General features: G+C 48.3%; 1 protein-coding gene across 1 annotated transcript; it reads left to right on the forward strand.

Moving 5' to 3' along the window:
- Positions 1-3,589: 3,589 nt before the first annotated feature.
- On the forward strand, positions 3,590-4,925 carry LOC119100403 (uncharacterized). Its single transcript, XM_037223533.1, has 2 exons — positions 3,590-3,681; positions 4,505-4,925. Exons 1-2 carry the CDS (start codon positions 3,599-3,601, stop codon positions 4,731-4,733), a joined length of 312 nt encoding a protein of 103 aa, XP_037079428.1. The 5' UTR covers positions 3,590-3,598; the 3' UTR covers positions 4,734-4,925.
- The last annotated feature ends 13,733 nt before the right edge of the window (positions 4,926-18,658 follow it).

Raw genomic sequence — 18,658 nt, forward strand, 5'->3', positions numbered from 1 at the left:
TCAGTAAGTTATCATTAATTTTAGCCCGAGGGCTTGATTTGTCATATCGCGTAGTGGGTAAAACTAACTACTTGAAAAAAGGATGCGTATAGACAATTTTCGCAGTAGAGAATAGGCCTAAAACACGTGAATAGGAAACGCTTATGCTAAACTTTTTCTCTCTCCGAGATCCTTTGCCACACACGTTGAGAACATATCTGATGTGACATTTTCAGCACATCATTTTGGAGCGTCCAGCTTCCTCACATAGCAACAGACGAAAATCACTGTGAGCAAACTGCCACAAAACACTTTCATGTAGAGATCAAATCGCTCGAAATATTTTGTTGAGCAGAGAGTTCCTCTGCTGGTAGTAGTGAACACGAGGCTTTGAAGTTAGTTATACTTAAACACTGACGCTTATCTCAAAACGATCTTTTCAAGTACTTTTGCCGGTCTTCTGAAGAAGAGAGAATCGAGCATATGACCTTTAAGCGTCGCGTGATAAAGCTCGCATGCAATGATTTTTTACATAGGCTCGCGAGTTATCTTCTGTCGTTGCATTTTTTGCAGCACCCATGGGCACATTCATTACTAATTTCCCTTCAACGCTGCCGATACTTCTGGAAAGTGTGACAAATGACTGTGATGGCCGGCACACTGACATTGCAACCACATCTCTGACCAGCTTCTTTTGGAAAAGCTTTTGAGGCGCTCGTTGCAGTTTGACTTGCAAATTCCACAATTTTAAACTGCAAATAAAACGCCCCAACTTGATGCCGTTCCAGAGCCAACCAGAGCGGAAAATGTCAGTTAACCCAAGGATATTTCTGTGATGGCGCTGGGCCTCAAGCAAGAAAATTCGCCACCTACCGCATGCTTACCTTAAACGAATCGTTTGTGAATCACTGACCAGTAGCCTTACTAACCATAAGCAAATCGCTTGTGGACCACTGACCTAGCCTCACTTCTCTCCAGACATACCGTCCCGTAACCAAATGGACGATAAGTACATGGACAAAAGCGTTGCGCCAGGCTACTGCGCAGCTGCCAGCTGCCAGCTGTTCCGGACCTGCTGCTGCCAACGGCGGCATGCACACCGTGTGGCGTTTCTATCACGAACAGCGCGTTGCGCGGGCTGCAGCTGTCGGTGTCGGCCGTCAGATGGAAGCAGCTGCTCGCGCCAGCTGCTGGACAGCTGGCCCAGCTTGGGCGTGACGGTACCGTTGACGGTCCCAGCTCGCGCCGCAGAGGGTGTGTTTTTAATCTAGATAAGCTGCATCAATACTCGTTATGGAGGATATTAGGCAGTGTTTAAACTGGAGTGACACGCGCGGATAAGCCTATGATAAGCTATTTTATGATAGATGAGAAGCTATGATAAGCTATTTTACCAGAAGGGTAAAAAACATCCCCGAAAGGGAGAATTGGGTTTGCCTTGCTGTTGGTTACGCTAGAAGAAAATATCAAACACAGGATCAAGTAAGCAAGAGCAAACAGTTGGAGTGTTAATATCTACCGGATTGTGCAACCCAATCATTGCGGGATATTTATGCCTCATTGAGGATTTGCGATGTATGTATGAGCTTTTATGAGCTTGTAATGAAATTTTATGCCAGATCTGTTGACAATAGAGGCACAGAATGGGACGGGGTCCCGTGGCACTCGGTACTGCTGGGAACGGACACATATACACCTGTGCAGCTTTGTAAGTACATATACATATGTATAGATATATATATATATATATATATATATATGTGTGTGTGTGTGTGTGTGTGTGTGTGTGTGTGTGTGTGTGTGTGGGTGTGTGTGTGTGTGTGTGTGTGTGTGTGTGTGTGTGTGTGGTGTGTGTGTGTGTGTGTGTGTGGTGTGTGTGTGTGTGTGTGTGTGTGTGTGTGTGTGTGTGTGGTGTGTGTGTGTGTGTGTGTATTACGGCCATGACACTTTGGGTATACATTACACCTCGCATACAGTTTACACACCACATATTGCTACAACACTGTAGTGTATATATACCCGTTGTATGCATCATACATATAAATGCCTACATAACCTATGTGTATGCAGTGTTGAAATGGCATCTCAATGTTGTCTGAAACTGCGTTTTGGTATTTTTCACCTTGGCAAAGTGAGAAATGCTCAGTTACCAAATGATCAAAATGGCTTCGGTCATTTTCAACCAATGTCTTCGCGAGCTACTTGGCGTCTTCCAAAACACTGCTGAACTAACACGGTACATATAGGTCTCAATGCAGTTATGGAAAGAAACCAGCTCTGTAAAAACGATGATCCATGCTAGTTTTTCAGACATGCGCTTAAGTTTTGGAAAATAATGGCAAAAACTGAAGGGCTTACATTTTTTATCTTTACCCAGTTTAAGCGTAGGTCTGTAATACAGGCGCGCCGTATCAGCACAGTGCACTCTCAGCTGAATAGCATGCACAAGAAGATATTGATTCGGACCGTTCTGTTGTTCAATTTTTCCTGCAGCAACAGGGCTGGATGCTCCAAAACGATTGGAGAAAACTTGGAGAGAAAATTGGAGGTTTGGAGAATCGGTCATTTGACTTACTGTGAACTGTGACCCACTGGAGAGAGACGTTGACGAACTGAACATGCTATTTGAACCCCCGCCCCGAAGTGCCGTTTTTCATAACGCAAAACAAATCAAAGGGGCGATGCAACCCCTTGTTATTTCCAAACTTAAAATGAAAACAGCTCACGGAAAAAACAGCGAATTGACCTCAGCGACATCTCGCGGCTGAGTTGACACTGCTAGGTCAGTGACTAACCACACTAAGCCATGTCAAAGGTCAATTTGCCTGAATATCAGCCTATTCATCCCCACATGCCCATATTTACAAAAACGCCATTTAACAGCATACAACTTCGAATGGCATGTTTCTTGTCTTATTATGGGCATATTGACATGTATATTTGCGTGTTTGCGCACATGGTGTGATGCTCAAATCCATCAATGTATAGTCGCGACCGATAGCGCGATCGGCGGATCCGTCGGTTGCCGGCCACCGCCCGCGATCTGTGGATCCGTCAGTTGCCGACCGCCGCTCGCGTTGACCGTCGATTACTGGGTTATGATCCTAAAAAGATGGCTTTACGAAGGCAGAAATGTTAAATGCATATTTTCGAAATCAAAACATTGCGATGAATCCTGGTATTGAAAAACTGGGCGCGATTGCACGGCGCGCTGAACAGCTATCACCAGAGAATATAGGTGCCGTATTGACCCCATTTCTCAGGGCGACGTCTACACACGGCCAGCAAACTTAAAATTTATTCCAAGCAGCGATTGCTTCTCGTAGGACCTTTGCGCCAAGCTTAGAATCAGCCAGTGTGGAGCCATCACCCACCCCGTCACGCTCTGTGGAGGTGGGGGAATAGGCAAGCTGGCAAGAGCGTACTGGCTAGGCAAACCTCCGTCGGCGCCTGCACGAGTGCGGCGGTGCAGGCGGCTCACCTGGGTGTGCCCACCCGCGCCGTGTCTCCGGCGGGATTGGTCCAGTGCTATGAACTCCGACGAGAGCGCGGCAGGCGGCTGCATCCTCTCACATGCCCCTGTGCTGCGCCGCAGGTGGTGTGGGCCTTGAATGAGCCGATGATGGAAGACGCTGGCGGAGGCTTCGTACGGATGCACCCCGAGATCGTGTGGCTGATGAACCAGGTTGCCGTCTCCATTCTGTGAGTCATCCACAGGTCTGGCTGATGAACCAGGTGGCTGTTTCCTTTCTGTGAGTCATCCTGAGATCTGGCTGATAAGCCATGTGACTGTCTCCGTTCTGAGAGTCATTCGGAGGTCTGGCTGGTGAGCCATGTGACTGTTTACCGGAGTGAGTCATACGGAGTTGTTCTGGGAGCTGTCCGTTCTGGGAGTCATCAGGAAATTATTCTGAATTTGGAAGGCATGCAGCGCCTTTGGTGTCGGATGTTCAGTTATTATGCTTATTTATTTTGTTTGTATTGTGTTCTATTTATTCTTAGTTCTATGTTGTTATGTATCGTGTTATATATTGTTTTATATTGAGTGAAACTAGTGGCTGCGCGCCCAACTTTGATAGAGGTTGTAATCGCACCACATGGGGTTTGTGTTTGATCTAACTTGTTATGTGCGCTGCTGTACCCGTGCTTAGCATGTTTTGCTAAATACGCACTATAATCACCAACTCTGAGTAATGTAACCATATGCGTCTTGACCCTTATAAGACATTATGGTATTAGTCATCAGCACCAATGTCAATATAATCGCGGTAATTGCTATAACGGCCATGACGCTTGTTATCAGCATGATATGAGCACTGTGGTATCATGGTAAATCGTGATTGTTGAAATAACAGCAGGCCAAAGCCTAAAGGTACGTCAAAAAGGGCCAAAAGCAGGACTGGGCTACCATTGTAGGACATATTAAGTACCATGATAATTAATCATTCCAGCGATCATTACTCCAATCGTCAGCACCACAACGATCGCCACCACCACCACCGCCCACCTGACGGCTTCGTTGCAGGAGGCGGTACCCTGGTGTGCACATCTGGTCCTCCCATCTGCCCGTCGCCATCTGGTACCACGAGATGTGCCGCGCACTTGGCCATCCCAACGAGTGGGGCTTCCTCTGCCACGACCAGATCCACGTGGGTGACTACGCGCTGGAGAACTACAAGGACATCCTGCTGAACAGCATGTGTGACGGCATGGTGGCGATGCCGGACAGCAACTGCTGCGGCATGCGCTTCTGACGGGGAGGTGCGCGGTGACATGAGGAGTGCCACATTTGGCAGGATCTTCGGTGGAGTGCCACGCTGGACACAACCTTCGGCGGAGTGCCACGCTGGTCAGGATCTTCGGAGGTGTGCCACGCTGGACACAATCTTCGGCGGAGTGCCACATTTGGCAGGATCTTCGGAGGTGTGCCACGCTGGACACAATCTTCGGCGGAGTGCCACGCTGGTCAGGATCTTCTGTGGAGTGCTACGCTGGTCAGGATCTTCAGCGGAGTGCCACGCTGGAGAGGATTTTCGGCGGAGTGCCACGCTGGGCAGAATCTTCGGCGGAGTGCCACGCTGGGCAGAATCTTCGGCGGAGTGCCACGCTGGGCAGAATCTTCGGCGGAGTGCCACGCTGGGCAGAATCTTCGGCGGAGTGCCACGCTGGGCAGAATCTTCGGCGGAGTGCCACGCTGGGCAGAATCTTCGGTAGAGTGTCACTGGACAAGATCGTCGGAGGAGTGCCACACTGGACGGGACCATTGGAGGGGTGCCACGATAGACAGCGCCTTCAGCAGAGTACGATAACGTAAGGAGCGCCACGTTGACCCGATGTTCCGAGCTGTTGCTCCTGGACTGGTGCCGTCTGGTGTTCCTGGACTGGTGCTGTCTAGTATTCCTGGACTGATGCCGTCTGGTGTTCCTGGACTGATGCTGTCTGATGTTCCTGGACTGGTGCCGTCTGGTGTTCCTGGACTGGTGCTGTCTGGTGCTCCTGGACTAGTGCTGTGCTTATATGGAAAGAGTGACAATGCGAGACCATATGCTGTTATGAATTGGTGGCGGCACGAGATGTCTCACTGTGTGTCCCAGCTTCAGGCGAGTTATGACACGCTCGGTACATCTCATTGCTATTCTGTGGTGTGGTTGTAAGCAATGATCGCTGGCATCGTAAACGGGTTATTGGCGAGATACGAAAGATAGGCTAAAATATTGTTCGTTGTTAAACTTGTCTAGGATCATTTCTGGTTTCCGTTGGTAGAGGTTATGGCCTAATGGAAGGGCGGTATGTGTGTCGTGATGTGTATACATGAGTGTGTGTGTGTGTGTGTGATATGTGTATACATGTGTCGATAGGTGATTTAAAACTGCAGCATGCTAGCAACATGGGCGTTCCTAGATTTTAGAATTGAATGTTAGCCCTGCTGGTTGTCCATTTTAGTTTTCATGACGTGATTTTGGACACGTAAATACTGATCTCGACGGGTATGACGTCACGCCTCCATAGTAAGTGCAACCATATCAGCAGCACTCGCTGTGGTGGACAAGTACGAACAGTTATGAGTCACGTTTTCGGCAGCACTGTACTGCCAGCAAAGCCGTTGCATGACAGCGGTCGGCTCGCCTGGGGACGCACGCTCCAGTGTGTTCCGCGGATGCAAACCTTACCTATGCAGTGTGTCCCTCGGATGCACGTCTTACCTATGCAGCGTGTACGGGGTGCTTGCCGTGGCTGCGAAAAGAAAGCACTGACTGCCATGAAATGAGCGCTGACTTCTCGATCATGTTGCTACCGATGCAGGGCTGAGGCCACTGCCCTCCCAATGGAGATGTCAGCTGAAGTGCAACAAGACGCTGGCTGCTTCTTTGTGCTTGCCCTACTGCTGCAGCGCCCCTGATGGAACTATATTTACACCATGATTAAATAAAACACGATGGCTTGCGGGGTACACACCAATTATTCTTCCATACACACCACCACCAATTATTCTTCTCGTCAGTCGTTCACCCCTAGCATTAAAATGTGTCTGTTAAGTTTTGCCTTTACCACCGCAATATATGGGAGTCCGCTACATCCAGCGGCGCTCCGAGAGCTTCTCTTTGGGTGAGGCGGCCAGGCCTAGAGCCAGCCATCCTCCTGCTCTAGGCTGCTCTCATTCTCAGCAAGCCCGCATTGCGTTCCGTTTGGTAACGGTGGCACTGCAGGCTCAAACGTTCGAGCCTTGGTGTTCCGGTGTTCTGCGCTCTTCAAAACAGCCAACGCTGCATCTGCTGATGATCAATGCTTGCAGCTGACGTCCATACACACGGGTCGCCAAAAAATATGAAGTGGAAAAGCGGCAACCTATATGACAACGGGAGCAACAACACCGGCCCGAAAGACCTCCTCCGGGCTAGGAGAGGCAGAGGGTGGGGGCGGGGGTGGGGGCACGTCTGCCATCTTGTATGCTTTGGATAACGCATACTTCACAAGCAATGGCGGTACGAATGCGTCAGCTGAACAAAATATGCCAAAATAGTGATGGTTGCTATTGTTCTGCACCTGACGTAACTAAAAGCCCGTTTGCTGGAATCACAGTTTGTGCCCTGTTCCATCGATAAGACAAAGCAGTTTTAGATGACCCGTGGTCTCGCCACTGGGTACGGGAACGGCGGGGCGAAGAAACCTTAGTGCTCGCCATTCTCTGTAACATCAGTTCAAGTGAACCACGCACCCATGTTCCGCATTTGCCGAGAAATGAAGACGAAAATAAAGGAATGAAATGAAACAGCACGCACGGAACAACTTAAGGAATGAAATTTTTGTGCATGTTTCACATCACCTCTATTCCTTGCGGTGCTGAAACAGGAGCCTACATGGGTGCTGTGTTTGCCGATGCGAACGCCAAAAGCAAAACACTAGTTCAGAAGCTCACCGGAAGAGGGCTGTGCATCGGGCGACGGAAGATGCCCCCAAAGCCACACAGCAGTGCAGTGTGGAACGAGTACAGTGTTGCTTACAAAAATATCTAAGCCCCTGTGCAATCTGGCAACCACTTGAACTCTGACGTGCAGTGAATTGTTGTTTGATGTAGCGTCATGAAATCCAACTGGAGAAGGCTTCACGCTGCCTGAGATATCTCTCCACTCGCCAAAGACGTGGATTTGTTCGTCATCTAAGCCCTTCTTGAGACTCGAGTCGGTCCGCACACTTTGAAAGACTGGTGCATACAAATTAACGTGTAAAATGCGAAACATTCAGAAAACGTCGAACATTGCACTGCAAATCAGATGCCTTTGTACAGACTTCACTAAAATAAACGCTTAGTCTGTCGCAAAGCCTAAACATTCTCAGTGTCGCTTATTCCTACATTCCAATGACAAAAATGCTACAACATACTTCCGGGTGGGGTTACATATCTTGCCTCGCGGCTGGACTGCGGAAATCGCCGCGAAACACTTCTCCGTTTTAAGATGCTCGCTCATCCCTCAATGAAAGGGCTGCCTCAATGTTTTCCACGAGTTTTCTAAAAAGAGAGGGAAAGTCATTTTGTGGAGATTTTTGGGAAGATCATAGCATTTGGGAAAGCCCATAACGTTCATTAGTTGTGATGACACGTTAGTTGCTACGAACCTTAGGTGTTACGATAATCCCCGATCAGAACAACGAAACAGTGCATCACGTGACACACCGGAGACCCGTGATCGTTAGGGAATACAACATGCGGCTAGCTTAGTGCTCGTTTTTAGAATATCAGTGGAGTTCATGGGTTTGCCTCTCCTGTACGGACAGAATGTGCTCAAGTCCACCGCAGCAGGCATGAACACCATTCCTGTCCAAGTCGTCGAAGAACGGAAATGCTAGCATGGGCTTCATACGGCGGCAAAGATGTACTCTCTCGCCAGGCTGTACCTAGCACTATGCCCACCTGGGCTTCAGGGCACAAAATGCATACATAGTGCACCGTGTTCCCAGACTCTTGAGTCGTGGCTGCGCGCAGCCAATCATTTCCTGCCTCACCTAAATGAACAAGAAAGTACCACTTATCTGCTACCGTTACAGCGTAACCTTACACGCCCGCGCGCTATCATCGAGCGCACGCAGGCCGAGACGGCGTTGTTTCACTATGTGCTTCACGCAACAATCCAGTGCACGTCGCACGCAACCGTAATGAACCTGCCAGCTTGACCACGGCGACTGACCTTCACAACTCCCCCCGGGCGCCCAGGATGTAGAGGGGAGGGGGGGGAGGGGCGGGGGCGCGGCGGCGCGCCGGTTATAATCAGTCACCGGCACAAAACGCTGTGACAGTCGACTCGAATCAACCAACAAAATCGTGTCACGTGCCGTAAACTCCGGCCTTCCTCCGGCATCCGGCTGGCGGCCAGAGCGGTGTATCGACCCCGCCCGGCGTCCGCAGATAGGCCTCTCTGCCGGTTCTGCGCCGTCGCGTGTCACCTTGCAAGAGACATTAGGCGACGGCCGGCCGCAGTCATGGAAGGCCGCGCCCTGGCTCGACCTCGACGTGCGGGTGACGCCCGAACGGGCTGACACCTGGCGGACGGAAACTCAACTAGCCGACGCAGCCGGCGACGGTTCCGTCGCGTTGCAGGCTCGCGTGCGATGCCGTGGTGTTTATGTGAATTCCAGTGCTGTAGCCGGAGTTTGATGTAGTTTGTATTTTGAGCTCATGCAACAAGGTACAATGACAACGATAACAGCTTTTGGTTTCTGGTGTTAACTCTTAGCTTAAAAGTAACGTCCTTATCCGTTCTGTTTTCTATTCAGTGTCGCCTCGCGCCATCATACACAATTGTCCAAGTTACTAAAAAAGAAGCACGTCTTCGTGGGTGAAAAAGGCTGTTATCACTTTTGTGGCCCAGTATTTTCTATATATCGATGCGGGATCCTTCGCAAAAGTTCACCGCATTCGATGAGAAAGCGTTATAACTATCGTAAGGCTTTCATGACCAGTGCTGCAAATAATGACGCATATGTAAATCGTTGAAGCAATGAAATTATGAGGTCTCGTAAAGCTGAAAACTGGTATAAGCAACATGCCAAAAGATCCAACGATGTTTCTATTTAAACAGTCTGCGTGCTGCATCCTCAGTGACGTCACCAAGGGGGAAGGAGGCAGTGACCCCTAATCATACAATACATCTACCCTAGATACCGAACTCTTTCGTAGTAATTTGCTTGAAATTCGCCGAAATTTGGAGAAGTCTCAACATTCGGGTATCCCCGAGGAAAACTTTGATTACGTGCCTGCGTGTGCTTACAAAAATCAATGAATCAGCACCCGTTTTAGGACGAGAAAGAAGGATTTTTGCTTCTTATTCTTACCAATACTTTTCTGCGGGAAAAGGTGAGAGCTAGGGCATGCTGTGTGGCGGACAGCTAGGGCATGCCGGGCGACTAAGAGCTGGCGCATGTCGCGTGGCTGGGAGCTGGGCCATGCGTCGGTAAAAAAAAAACTTTACGTGAGATCATGGATTTAGGTATCAGTAGGCATACGGGTATCTGACCACTGCCTGCGTCTGAGACGAGAGCCCTTCGTTAACACGGACACACAGCACAGCCCAAGAGAGGATCATCTGTTGCGCAGGCAACGGCGGGAGTTGCTCGAGAGAATGGTAAGGAACGGCGAGTAGAAATCGTCGTGATGATGATAGGAGCCGGGGGAAAGACCTAGACCCTACCCGGTTTACGTGAACCATTTGGGTTGCAAGAGCGATGATGCAGGAGGGGACATGCAATACACCTGCCGGCCCAGGCTGCCATGGTCTGGGGAACGTATGCTGGGCTGGTAAGACCCTGACGTGAAGAGGCCCCCTGGCAGGTGGCCGAAGAGCGTCAGCCTGGCCCGGGGGCCGCGTCAAAACTCTTACGGCGCGTTAAGTTCCCCACTGAACTGTCTGGCAAAAAGATCGTAGGACAAACATCCGATCGTGTTTGGCTTGTGCACACCCAGGCGGGGATTTCGGTCTGATCCCATCAGGGATATGGCGATCGCTATACAAATTTCCGGTTGGGAAATGCATGAGGTCAGCTAAAAAAAATGAAGCGCTTTAATTAGGTTTCCCAATCTGTTTTGGACTGTCTTCCTTCAGTTCCCTGCTCAGAGTGTCCGGAGCGTGCTTCGGGCTGCCTATGGCGCTAACGCACTGAAAGTGACTTGCCTAAGCAGGTCGCAAATATGAAGGTCAAGAAGGTTCGGGAAAATACCAAGTTTTCTCAAGCAGCTGTCGATGGCGGTGCTCAATGGGTAAACGTTTCAAAACCTCGAAGCATTTCCCAAGCTGGTTGGGGACCTTGGGGTCTCCCAAACTTTCCGGATCTTTCCCCAGGCAAATTGCCGTTTGGGTCATTAGGTTTTCATGTATTGACAGGCTGTTTATGCAGAGCCTTCACATCGTACGACCGGATAGAAAATACGACATCCCAATGCGACTGGAGGTCTCGACTAGGAAGCAAGACAGCAGCATTGATGAGAAACAAGTGTCGCAGCGGCTCTAATTCATACTGTTTTGAATTGTGTCCTATCAACTGAATCCACGCTGAACGACGAACGGGCTAACTGCACGCATACGCCACTGGTCTTCCGTTATCACAGTGTTTGCCATTCTACGCTTGGTGCGCACTGACCACCGAACGCCCTTGACTGCCGTCAGTATTAATGCCTGGGCCGGCGTCACGCCAGCCAATGATGACTCAGAAAACCTTAGGCGCCCAAACACACAAGTCACGGACAGCAGAGCCCGTGGGGGTGTTCCGGCTGCAAATGCGTGTGACCGTCCAGAGGCCGCGACGCCCGTCTGGCAGGGGCGGATCCAGGGCACCTCCCTGGGCGGTGGGGGTGCCGGGATGGGGCTGAGCTGTACAATGGTTGCAGTGTTTGCGTGCTCATCAAACTTCACCCCCCCCCCCCCCGCTCCCTGAACCAAGCTCCACCCCCTTGAGAAATTCCTGGCTGCGCCCCTGATGGAGTCGGGTTTGCTGCTGCATGCGAGGCACCGCCCGAGACGTATCGGTAACGCCATGAACGAGGAGGCGGCGGTTGAACCTCGGGCAGGCATTTGAGCCAATGCTCTAGCAAAAGCAGGCGTCTTCAATGCTCAGGGCACGGACTCGGTCAAGTGGCATGTGCACCAACGCGAACAATGGCACCAAGTGTTAAAGTTCTGTCTTTAACTTAAAGGGAACCGACATGGTAGATTAACTCTTACGCAACACCTCTAACTCAGTTAGAAGACCTCTAGTTAGAGGTCTTCGGGGAAGACCTGCATTCGAGGCACTGCGTAGATGGCTTCACTCCTCTTAGGTAGAGGTCTTCATGGGTCGGACTTTTATTCCCACCCACGCTCTGTACCCGCGTGGACACACCCGTGCCCCTCGGCTACCCGTGGCCCAGTAGCCCAGCAGGTGGCTTCCATTTTCCCAGTCCCCTACGGTTACAGTTACGGTTTAGACAACTGTAAAGACAACTGTAAAGAAATTATAAACGTTTGCTCAAAACGCTGGCGCGCTACAATCGACTGCTTCGCTGTCATAACCCTCAATGGATACAATCACGCACTTATCGCGCACTTCTTAGGCAGGACTTAGGACGGACGCTCTTGTTGTGATGGAGACGCTGTGATGGAGACGCTCCTTTGTTGTGATGGAGACGCGCGATGGAGACACCCTTGTTGTGACAGCGCACTTGTTAAGTAGGACTTAGGACGGACGCTCTTGTTATGATGGAGACGCTGTGATGGAGACGCTCTGTTGTGACGGCGCATTTTTTGCCACCACCACGCGCACACCTGTTAAGTAGGACTTAACCGGCTTATTGGCTTATTTTTTATTTGCCAGGCTATGTATCGATTGGCTGCATTGCCTTAAAATGTAGCTGTAATGAATTGCATTTCCATCAGCACCTGGGTAGCCAACACTGAATATCTCCTTCATATTAGGTCTACCATGTTAAATCCAAGCTCATTGGGAAGCTATTGAAATTGTACGACGCTTTTCACCCCTGCGGACAGTCAGATGCAGGATACCTTGCAGGGGAGGGGGGGGGGGGAGCTCAGCTCCGCCGCGTCAAGAATTCCTAGAAAGGCTAGTCCCAAGTAGATGACACAACGCAATTCGATTCATGTTAATACGACATTCGTTTTCGTGGGAGTCGCAAGGTTAACTAATGTAGGAAATTCGAAAGAGAGCATCATTGTAAACAATCACCCATTATGTTTAGGCTCATATAACTGCAAACATAAAAATATATCAACAATGCTTCTATATTTAGGAATGCAATTCTTCATCGGGTGACTAACAATGAATCATTGGATACATCACGTGCACAATAAATCACGAACATGAGATATGCTATCAATGCAGTTTACATTTTCAGCATTCACTAACATGTCTTTTACTAGACGGCAGAACATGCATTTACTGCAAACACTACGAAATACTCCGATATACAATTCCAACTATCACTGAACATTTGTGGATACTAAAACAAAATGCCCAAAGACATCTATGCGTATGAAGTAAAGGTGTTTTATGCATGATCAAATATGGAACCATCTGTTCTTATCATAAATGCATAATCGTTCGCTTTCCTGCGTTCGTTTCTTGCCCTGTCGATGGTTTCATGAATACCACCATTGATCACCGGAACGCATAAGCTCGAAAGAGTTGTGCTTTTTGCCTATGAGTATTCTGTCTCTACCTCATTGACTAACACCTTGCAAAAGCGCACATTACATCTCGATCATGCTCATGACGCATGTGCGTAAAAAACATGACATTTTGCCCCTCCCAGGTCTTTTTGAAAAATGTTACCTTGGTACTGGGAGGAGAGATTACACGCTACAAGTTATCATATACAGACTACAGGAGGCTCGTTTTGCCAGTTTTTGGCAGATTCCCACGCCTCTGTCCCTGAGTACCTCCGAAACCTTTATTGATTGTGATTTTGAGAGCATGTATTTGAGGTTTGAAAAATGAACGTCACCGGGTCTCAACAGGCCTTACAATCGTTGCCCTCGAACGGGTTTCAAGGTGCGGCAGGAAAACATGAGAAATTCTCTATCAGGTTGTCGGAATGACAACACTGTTAGACCTACATTTAGATACATACTTGCGCCTCACATATATCTTAGTCTGTGTAATTGAACTGATGCTTTCCTTCCGAATTCTGGACGCTTTAGTTTCTTGGGTCAAAGGGGAAGCAAACTTGGTAAGGGGAGCCACTAAGGATGACAAAGGATACCTGGTGATAAAAAGCTCTCTTCTGCAAAAAATGGATTCGGATCACATGCTTTCAAGACAGCCCAATTTGCTTCTTTTCTCTCCAGCTCAAAGACCTACCAGCAACCACAAGACCATGCAATTCTTGCTGTAGCTAGAAGGCAACAAAATGCAGGAAAAAGTTATCAAATGACCGCATCAAAGAAGCAGCCGGTGCTGTTCGCCATGCTGTTCTCGCGTGCCAAACGACCACCGCCAGGTGCACCGCTTCAGCAGCCAGCTCCGTTCCTTTCGACGCAAACTGCTATGATAGGCATTGGTGTATTTGGTTCGAACGATTGTGAAGGCGCAAGATGAAAACGACGTCATGAATTCGTTTTCACTTCTCGAGTCCGTTTAAGACAGCCTCCTTCCTTTTTGAGCTTTTCACTTGCTGTTACATCAGACGCATATGATTTAAACAATGACACTAGTTTTCTTAAAACCCTCTCGGAAAGCTGAGAATTTCGGTTTGAAGTAGCCAACCCTCCGCGAAAAATCTCATTTGACTCACTGCTCAGCTCAATGAAAATAATACTTTAATTTGCCTTACTCCGTCCAACGTATGTGTTCTGCATTGTTTGAAATAAACAAATGTGTCTAAATGCTTGCGTTATAAATGCTTCCAAAGATTAGAATACCTTGCTAAAACGAAAAAGATATCCAAACATGAAGCTATTGTAACTTCCTTTGTAGCCTTTCCTCTGCCCTTGCACGAACACTTTTCAGCCGTGGGCGTTATCTCTACGCAAAACAAAACACAAATGCCTAAATCCGAAGCACATGCCCTATACAAGAGGCAGACACCAGATGACAACATATACGCTAGTATATACCGAAAATACGACGTGGTCTAAACAATATATCGTAGTACACTAGAATTTAAGGCTTGGACCAATGCTTAGGAAATGGTGACGCAAATCAAATGCTGCAACCACATCATCAAGGAAGCTATAAGTATACAAAGATTCTAGGAAATGATGGCTTGGGGTAATATATCAGACGAATCTTGGTTTTTCCTTCCCAGACGTATGCACTACCATGTCTGTGTAGATAGTCGCTCGTCTGCCCTTGAACAGTCGCAGCTGTTTGTTGTGAGGGTTTGATAATTCTACAATCCTCCCTCATGCTTATCTTCCTCAAGGTACAGCAAAGAACGAGTTGAAGCAAACGACGTGATGTTCACAATCGATAGTGTGTATTAGACATGACAACTCAAACCATGAGGCTCGCTAGTCAGGCAAGTCCTCCAACGCGGAGTCACAATCATGAGAGTACTCAAGTTTCACCTTCGCTGTTCGCGCTGGGTTCTTTAGTGGTAGCTGCTGTAGCCGCCATAGTAAGCAGGAGCAGAGTAGCTGTAGCTACGGCTGTATCCGTAAGACGGCGCAGCGTAACCGTAAGAGCGGCGGCCGTAGCCGAGACCATAGCCGGCATTGCCGTAGCCGTATGAGCCATATCCGAGACCATAGCCGTTGCCGTAGCCGTAGCTGCGTCCATAGCCGAGACCATAGCCGCTGCCGTAGCCCAGACCGTAGCTGCGTCCATAGCCCAGACCGTAGCCGCTGCCGTAGCCAAGACCGTAGGCAGGGGCAACGTAGCTACGGGTGTAGCCGTAGGCGGGAGCGGCGTAGCTGTATCCTCCACCGTAGGCGGGGGCGGCGTAGCTGGCCACGGCGATGGACTCGTCCTGGTCCAGGTCCGCATCAGAAGCGGCCGCCACGGCCACCACGGCCAGCGAGAGCACAAAGAAAAACTGGAAACCGCAGTGAAACGATAGTGAGATGGCGAGAGCTGTGAGAGAAACAGCAAACAGCCAAACAGTGCACAGAGTTGCCACGCATCGAAAACTGCTTACATCCATCTAAACAGTACAACTCCATCCAGCTGAATCGTCAAGTTCAGGGTACAAAAACAGATTAAATGTTGTTTTTGGTGCCCGGAAACGGTGCTCTGGGAACGCACCAAGTTTCAACCCGTTACTCTACACATTGTACGCACTGCATAAGCCAGTGACACCAATACGCCGTGGACAATATGATATGACATGAAGATACAGACGTGATCACGAAACAAGCACAGTCAACAAACATCCTTCTAAACGATGCAACTCCACCCAGCCGAATCGTCAGATTTCAGCCGGCCCCATGAACACCGACACCACCGGGCTTACCTTGTTCATGATTGGTGGTGGAGCAGAGAGTGACTGTGCGTCGGTGGCAACACTGCTGGCTTTTATACCGGGCTCGGCTGCAACCTTTGAAGGCTGCCGCCATTGCCGGCCTGCTTGGGTGACATTGAATCACTCAGTATCGCCCCAGGGAGGCGGCACTTCCTTTGTCTGCCGAGAGAGAGCATGAGTGTGCCAGCCACCCAAGCATGTGGCTGGGCTTGTTTGCAAAAACTTGTTAACTGCAAAATTTGCAAAGCATGTGTTTCACCCGGTACAGTCAACCCAACAGCCATTGCTTTGGGTGAATTTTTACTCGGAATGCGAGCTGCGCAGCCAAATTTGGAGCCGGAGTATTATGCCAATCAGTGGGATGCATTCTTGTTTTGGGAATGATTCGAGCGAAATCAGCTCCGTTGTAAAATGATCAGCTTACAAACCGTGCCATTCTCGTTTGGCATGTGCATTTAGAGTCTGCAGCCAAATTAGGCTCACAGCCGATTAGGTTCGCTTTAATATCCAGTCATGTACGCAAATTCCCATAACATGCATTTCATCGTGATGGATAAACAATAAGACTGATGATCCACCAAGCGTTAAGCATAAATCTGTCAATGTCACATTGAAATTGTAACTTGACGAATGGCACAAACTGCAGGCTCCTGCGTTCCCACCTCTTTACTGACATCGGGGTCCGTTGGCAATGCTACTGATGTATGGGCTTAACACTGCCCATTTTTTTAGGGAAGAATGCTAACTTTTTGTGACTTTCACGTGCATTTACAAAAGACACGCACCCGTTGATCAATAATTCAGCTTTTTATTGACATCCTGCTACATAACTCAAAACTTCAATTTGAAGTAACCAGCCCTACGGAGAAACCTCATTTGATTCCCTGACCACCATGGAAGTAATGCGTTGCATTGCATTGATTTTTCAATATGTGTGCTCTGTAAGATGTGCAACACACCAATGTGTCCAAATATCTGTGCAAGATATGCTGCGAAAGCTTAAAACACTCTGTTTAGAAAAAAGACAAACGAGCACGCAGCTGTCACTCTGAGAATTCAACGAACCGTTATAGCATGTCTTTGAATTCTCTCCTATTGCGTTTACCATAGCATCACTTTTCGATTTGCACTTTGACTTTGGGAATGCGAGCATCACATGGTCCATGCGACGCACTGGCTCAAACTTCAACCAATGCGCTTCTCGGTAACAGGCCCTTACTCTTCTGTCAGCACCTGGGTAGCCAACCCTGAATATTTCCTTCAGTATTAGGTCTCCCATGTTAAATCCAAGCTCATTGGGAAAGCTATTGAAATTGTACAACACTTTTTCACCCCTGTGGACAGTCAGATGCAGGTTACCTTGCCGGGTGGGGTGGGGGGGGATCTGCTCCGCCGTGTCAGGAATTCCTAGAAAGGCTAGTCCCAACTAGATGAGACAACGCAATTCGATTCATGTTATACCACAGTCGTTTTCGTGGGAGTCGCAAGGTTGACTTATGTGGGAAATTTGGAACAGAGCACCATTGAAAACAATCACCCATTATGTCTAGGCTCATATAAGTGCAAACATAAAAATATGCCAAAAATGCTCTATGTTTAGGAATGCAATTCCTTCATCGGGTGACTAACAATGAATCACTGGATATATCACTTGCACAATAAAGCACGAACATGAAATATGCTATCAATGCCATTTACATTTTCAGCATTCAGCTAACACGTCTTTACTAAACGGCAGAACATGCATTTATTGCGGAAACTATATGAAATACTCCGATAGACAATTCCAAATATCACTGAACATTTGTGGATACTAAAACAAAATGCCCAAATACATATATGAGTATGAAGTCAAGGTGTTTTATGCATGATCAAATATGGAACCATAAGTTCTTATCACAAATGCATAATCGTTTGCTTTCCTGCGTCCTTTTCTTGCCCTGTCGATGGTTTCATGCACACCACGATTGATCACCGGAACGCATAAGCTCAAAAAATTGTGCTTTCTGCCTATGAGTATTCTGTCTTTACCTCATTGACTAACGCCTTGGAAAAGTGCACATAATATCTCGATTATGCTCATGAGGTGTGTGCGTAAAAAAAAAAACATGACATGTTGGCCCTCCCAGGTCTTTTTGAAAGATCTTGCCTTTGTAATGGGAGGAAATATTCCACGGTACAGGAGGTTTGCTTTGCAAGTTTTTGGCAGATTCCCACGCCTCTGTCCCTGAGTACCTCCGAAACCTTTATTGATTGTGATTTTGAGAGCATGTATTTGAGGTTTGAAAAATGAACGTCACCGGGTCTCAACAGGCCTTACAATCGTTGCCCTCGAACGGGTTTCAAAGTGTGGCAGGAAGATATGAGAAATTCTCTATCAAGCTGTCGGAATGACAACACTGTTAGACATACATTTAGACCTACACTTGCGCCTCACCTTTATCTTAGTCTGTGCTATTAAAATGATGACTTCCTACCTAATTCTGGACGTTTTAGTTTCTTGGGTCAAAGGGAAAGCAAAGTTGGTAACGAGTCGCTAAGGATGACAAAGGATCCCTGGTGATAAAAAGCTCTCCTCTGCCAAAAAAGGGATTTGGATCACACGCTTTCAAGACAGCCCAATTTGCTTCTTTTCTCTCCAGCCCAAAGACCAACCAGCAACCACAACACCATGCAATTCTAGCTGTAGCTAGAAGGCAACAAAATGCAGGAAAAAATTATCAAATGACCGCATCA

This window comes from Pollicipes pollicipes, unplaced genomic scaffold (assembly GCF_011947565.3).
Source record: "Pollicipes pollicipes isolate AB1234 unplaced genomic scaffold, Ppol_2.1 Scaffold_1600;HRSCAF=1878_pilon_pilon_pilon, whole genome shotgun sequence".
Classification (NCBI taxonomy): Eukaryota; Metazoa; Arthropoda; class Thecostraca; order Pollicipedomorpha; family Pollicipedidae; genus Pollicipes; species Pollicipes pollicipes.

Bases quoted from the DNA above. Each gene is read 5' to 3' on its own strand.
- LOC119100403 (XM_037223533.1), top strand. From the start codon at position 3,599: ATGATGGAAGACGCTGGCGGAGGCTTCGTACGGATGCACCCCGAGATC. The intron at 3,682-4,504 runs GTGAGTCATCCA...GCTTCGTTGCAG, and splicing joins CAGGTTGCCGTCTCCATTCT to GAGGCGGTACCCTGGTGTGC.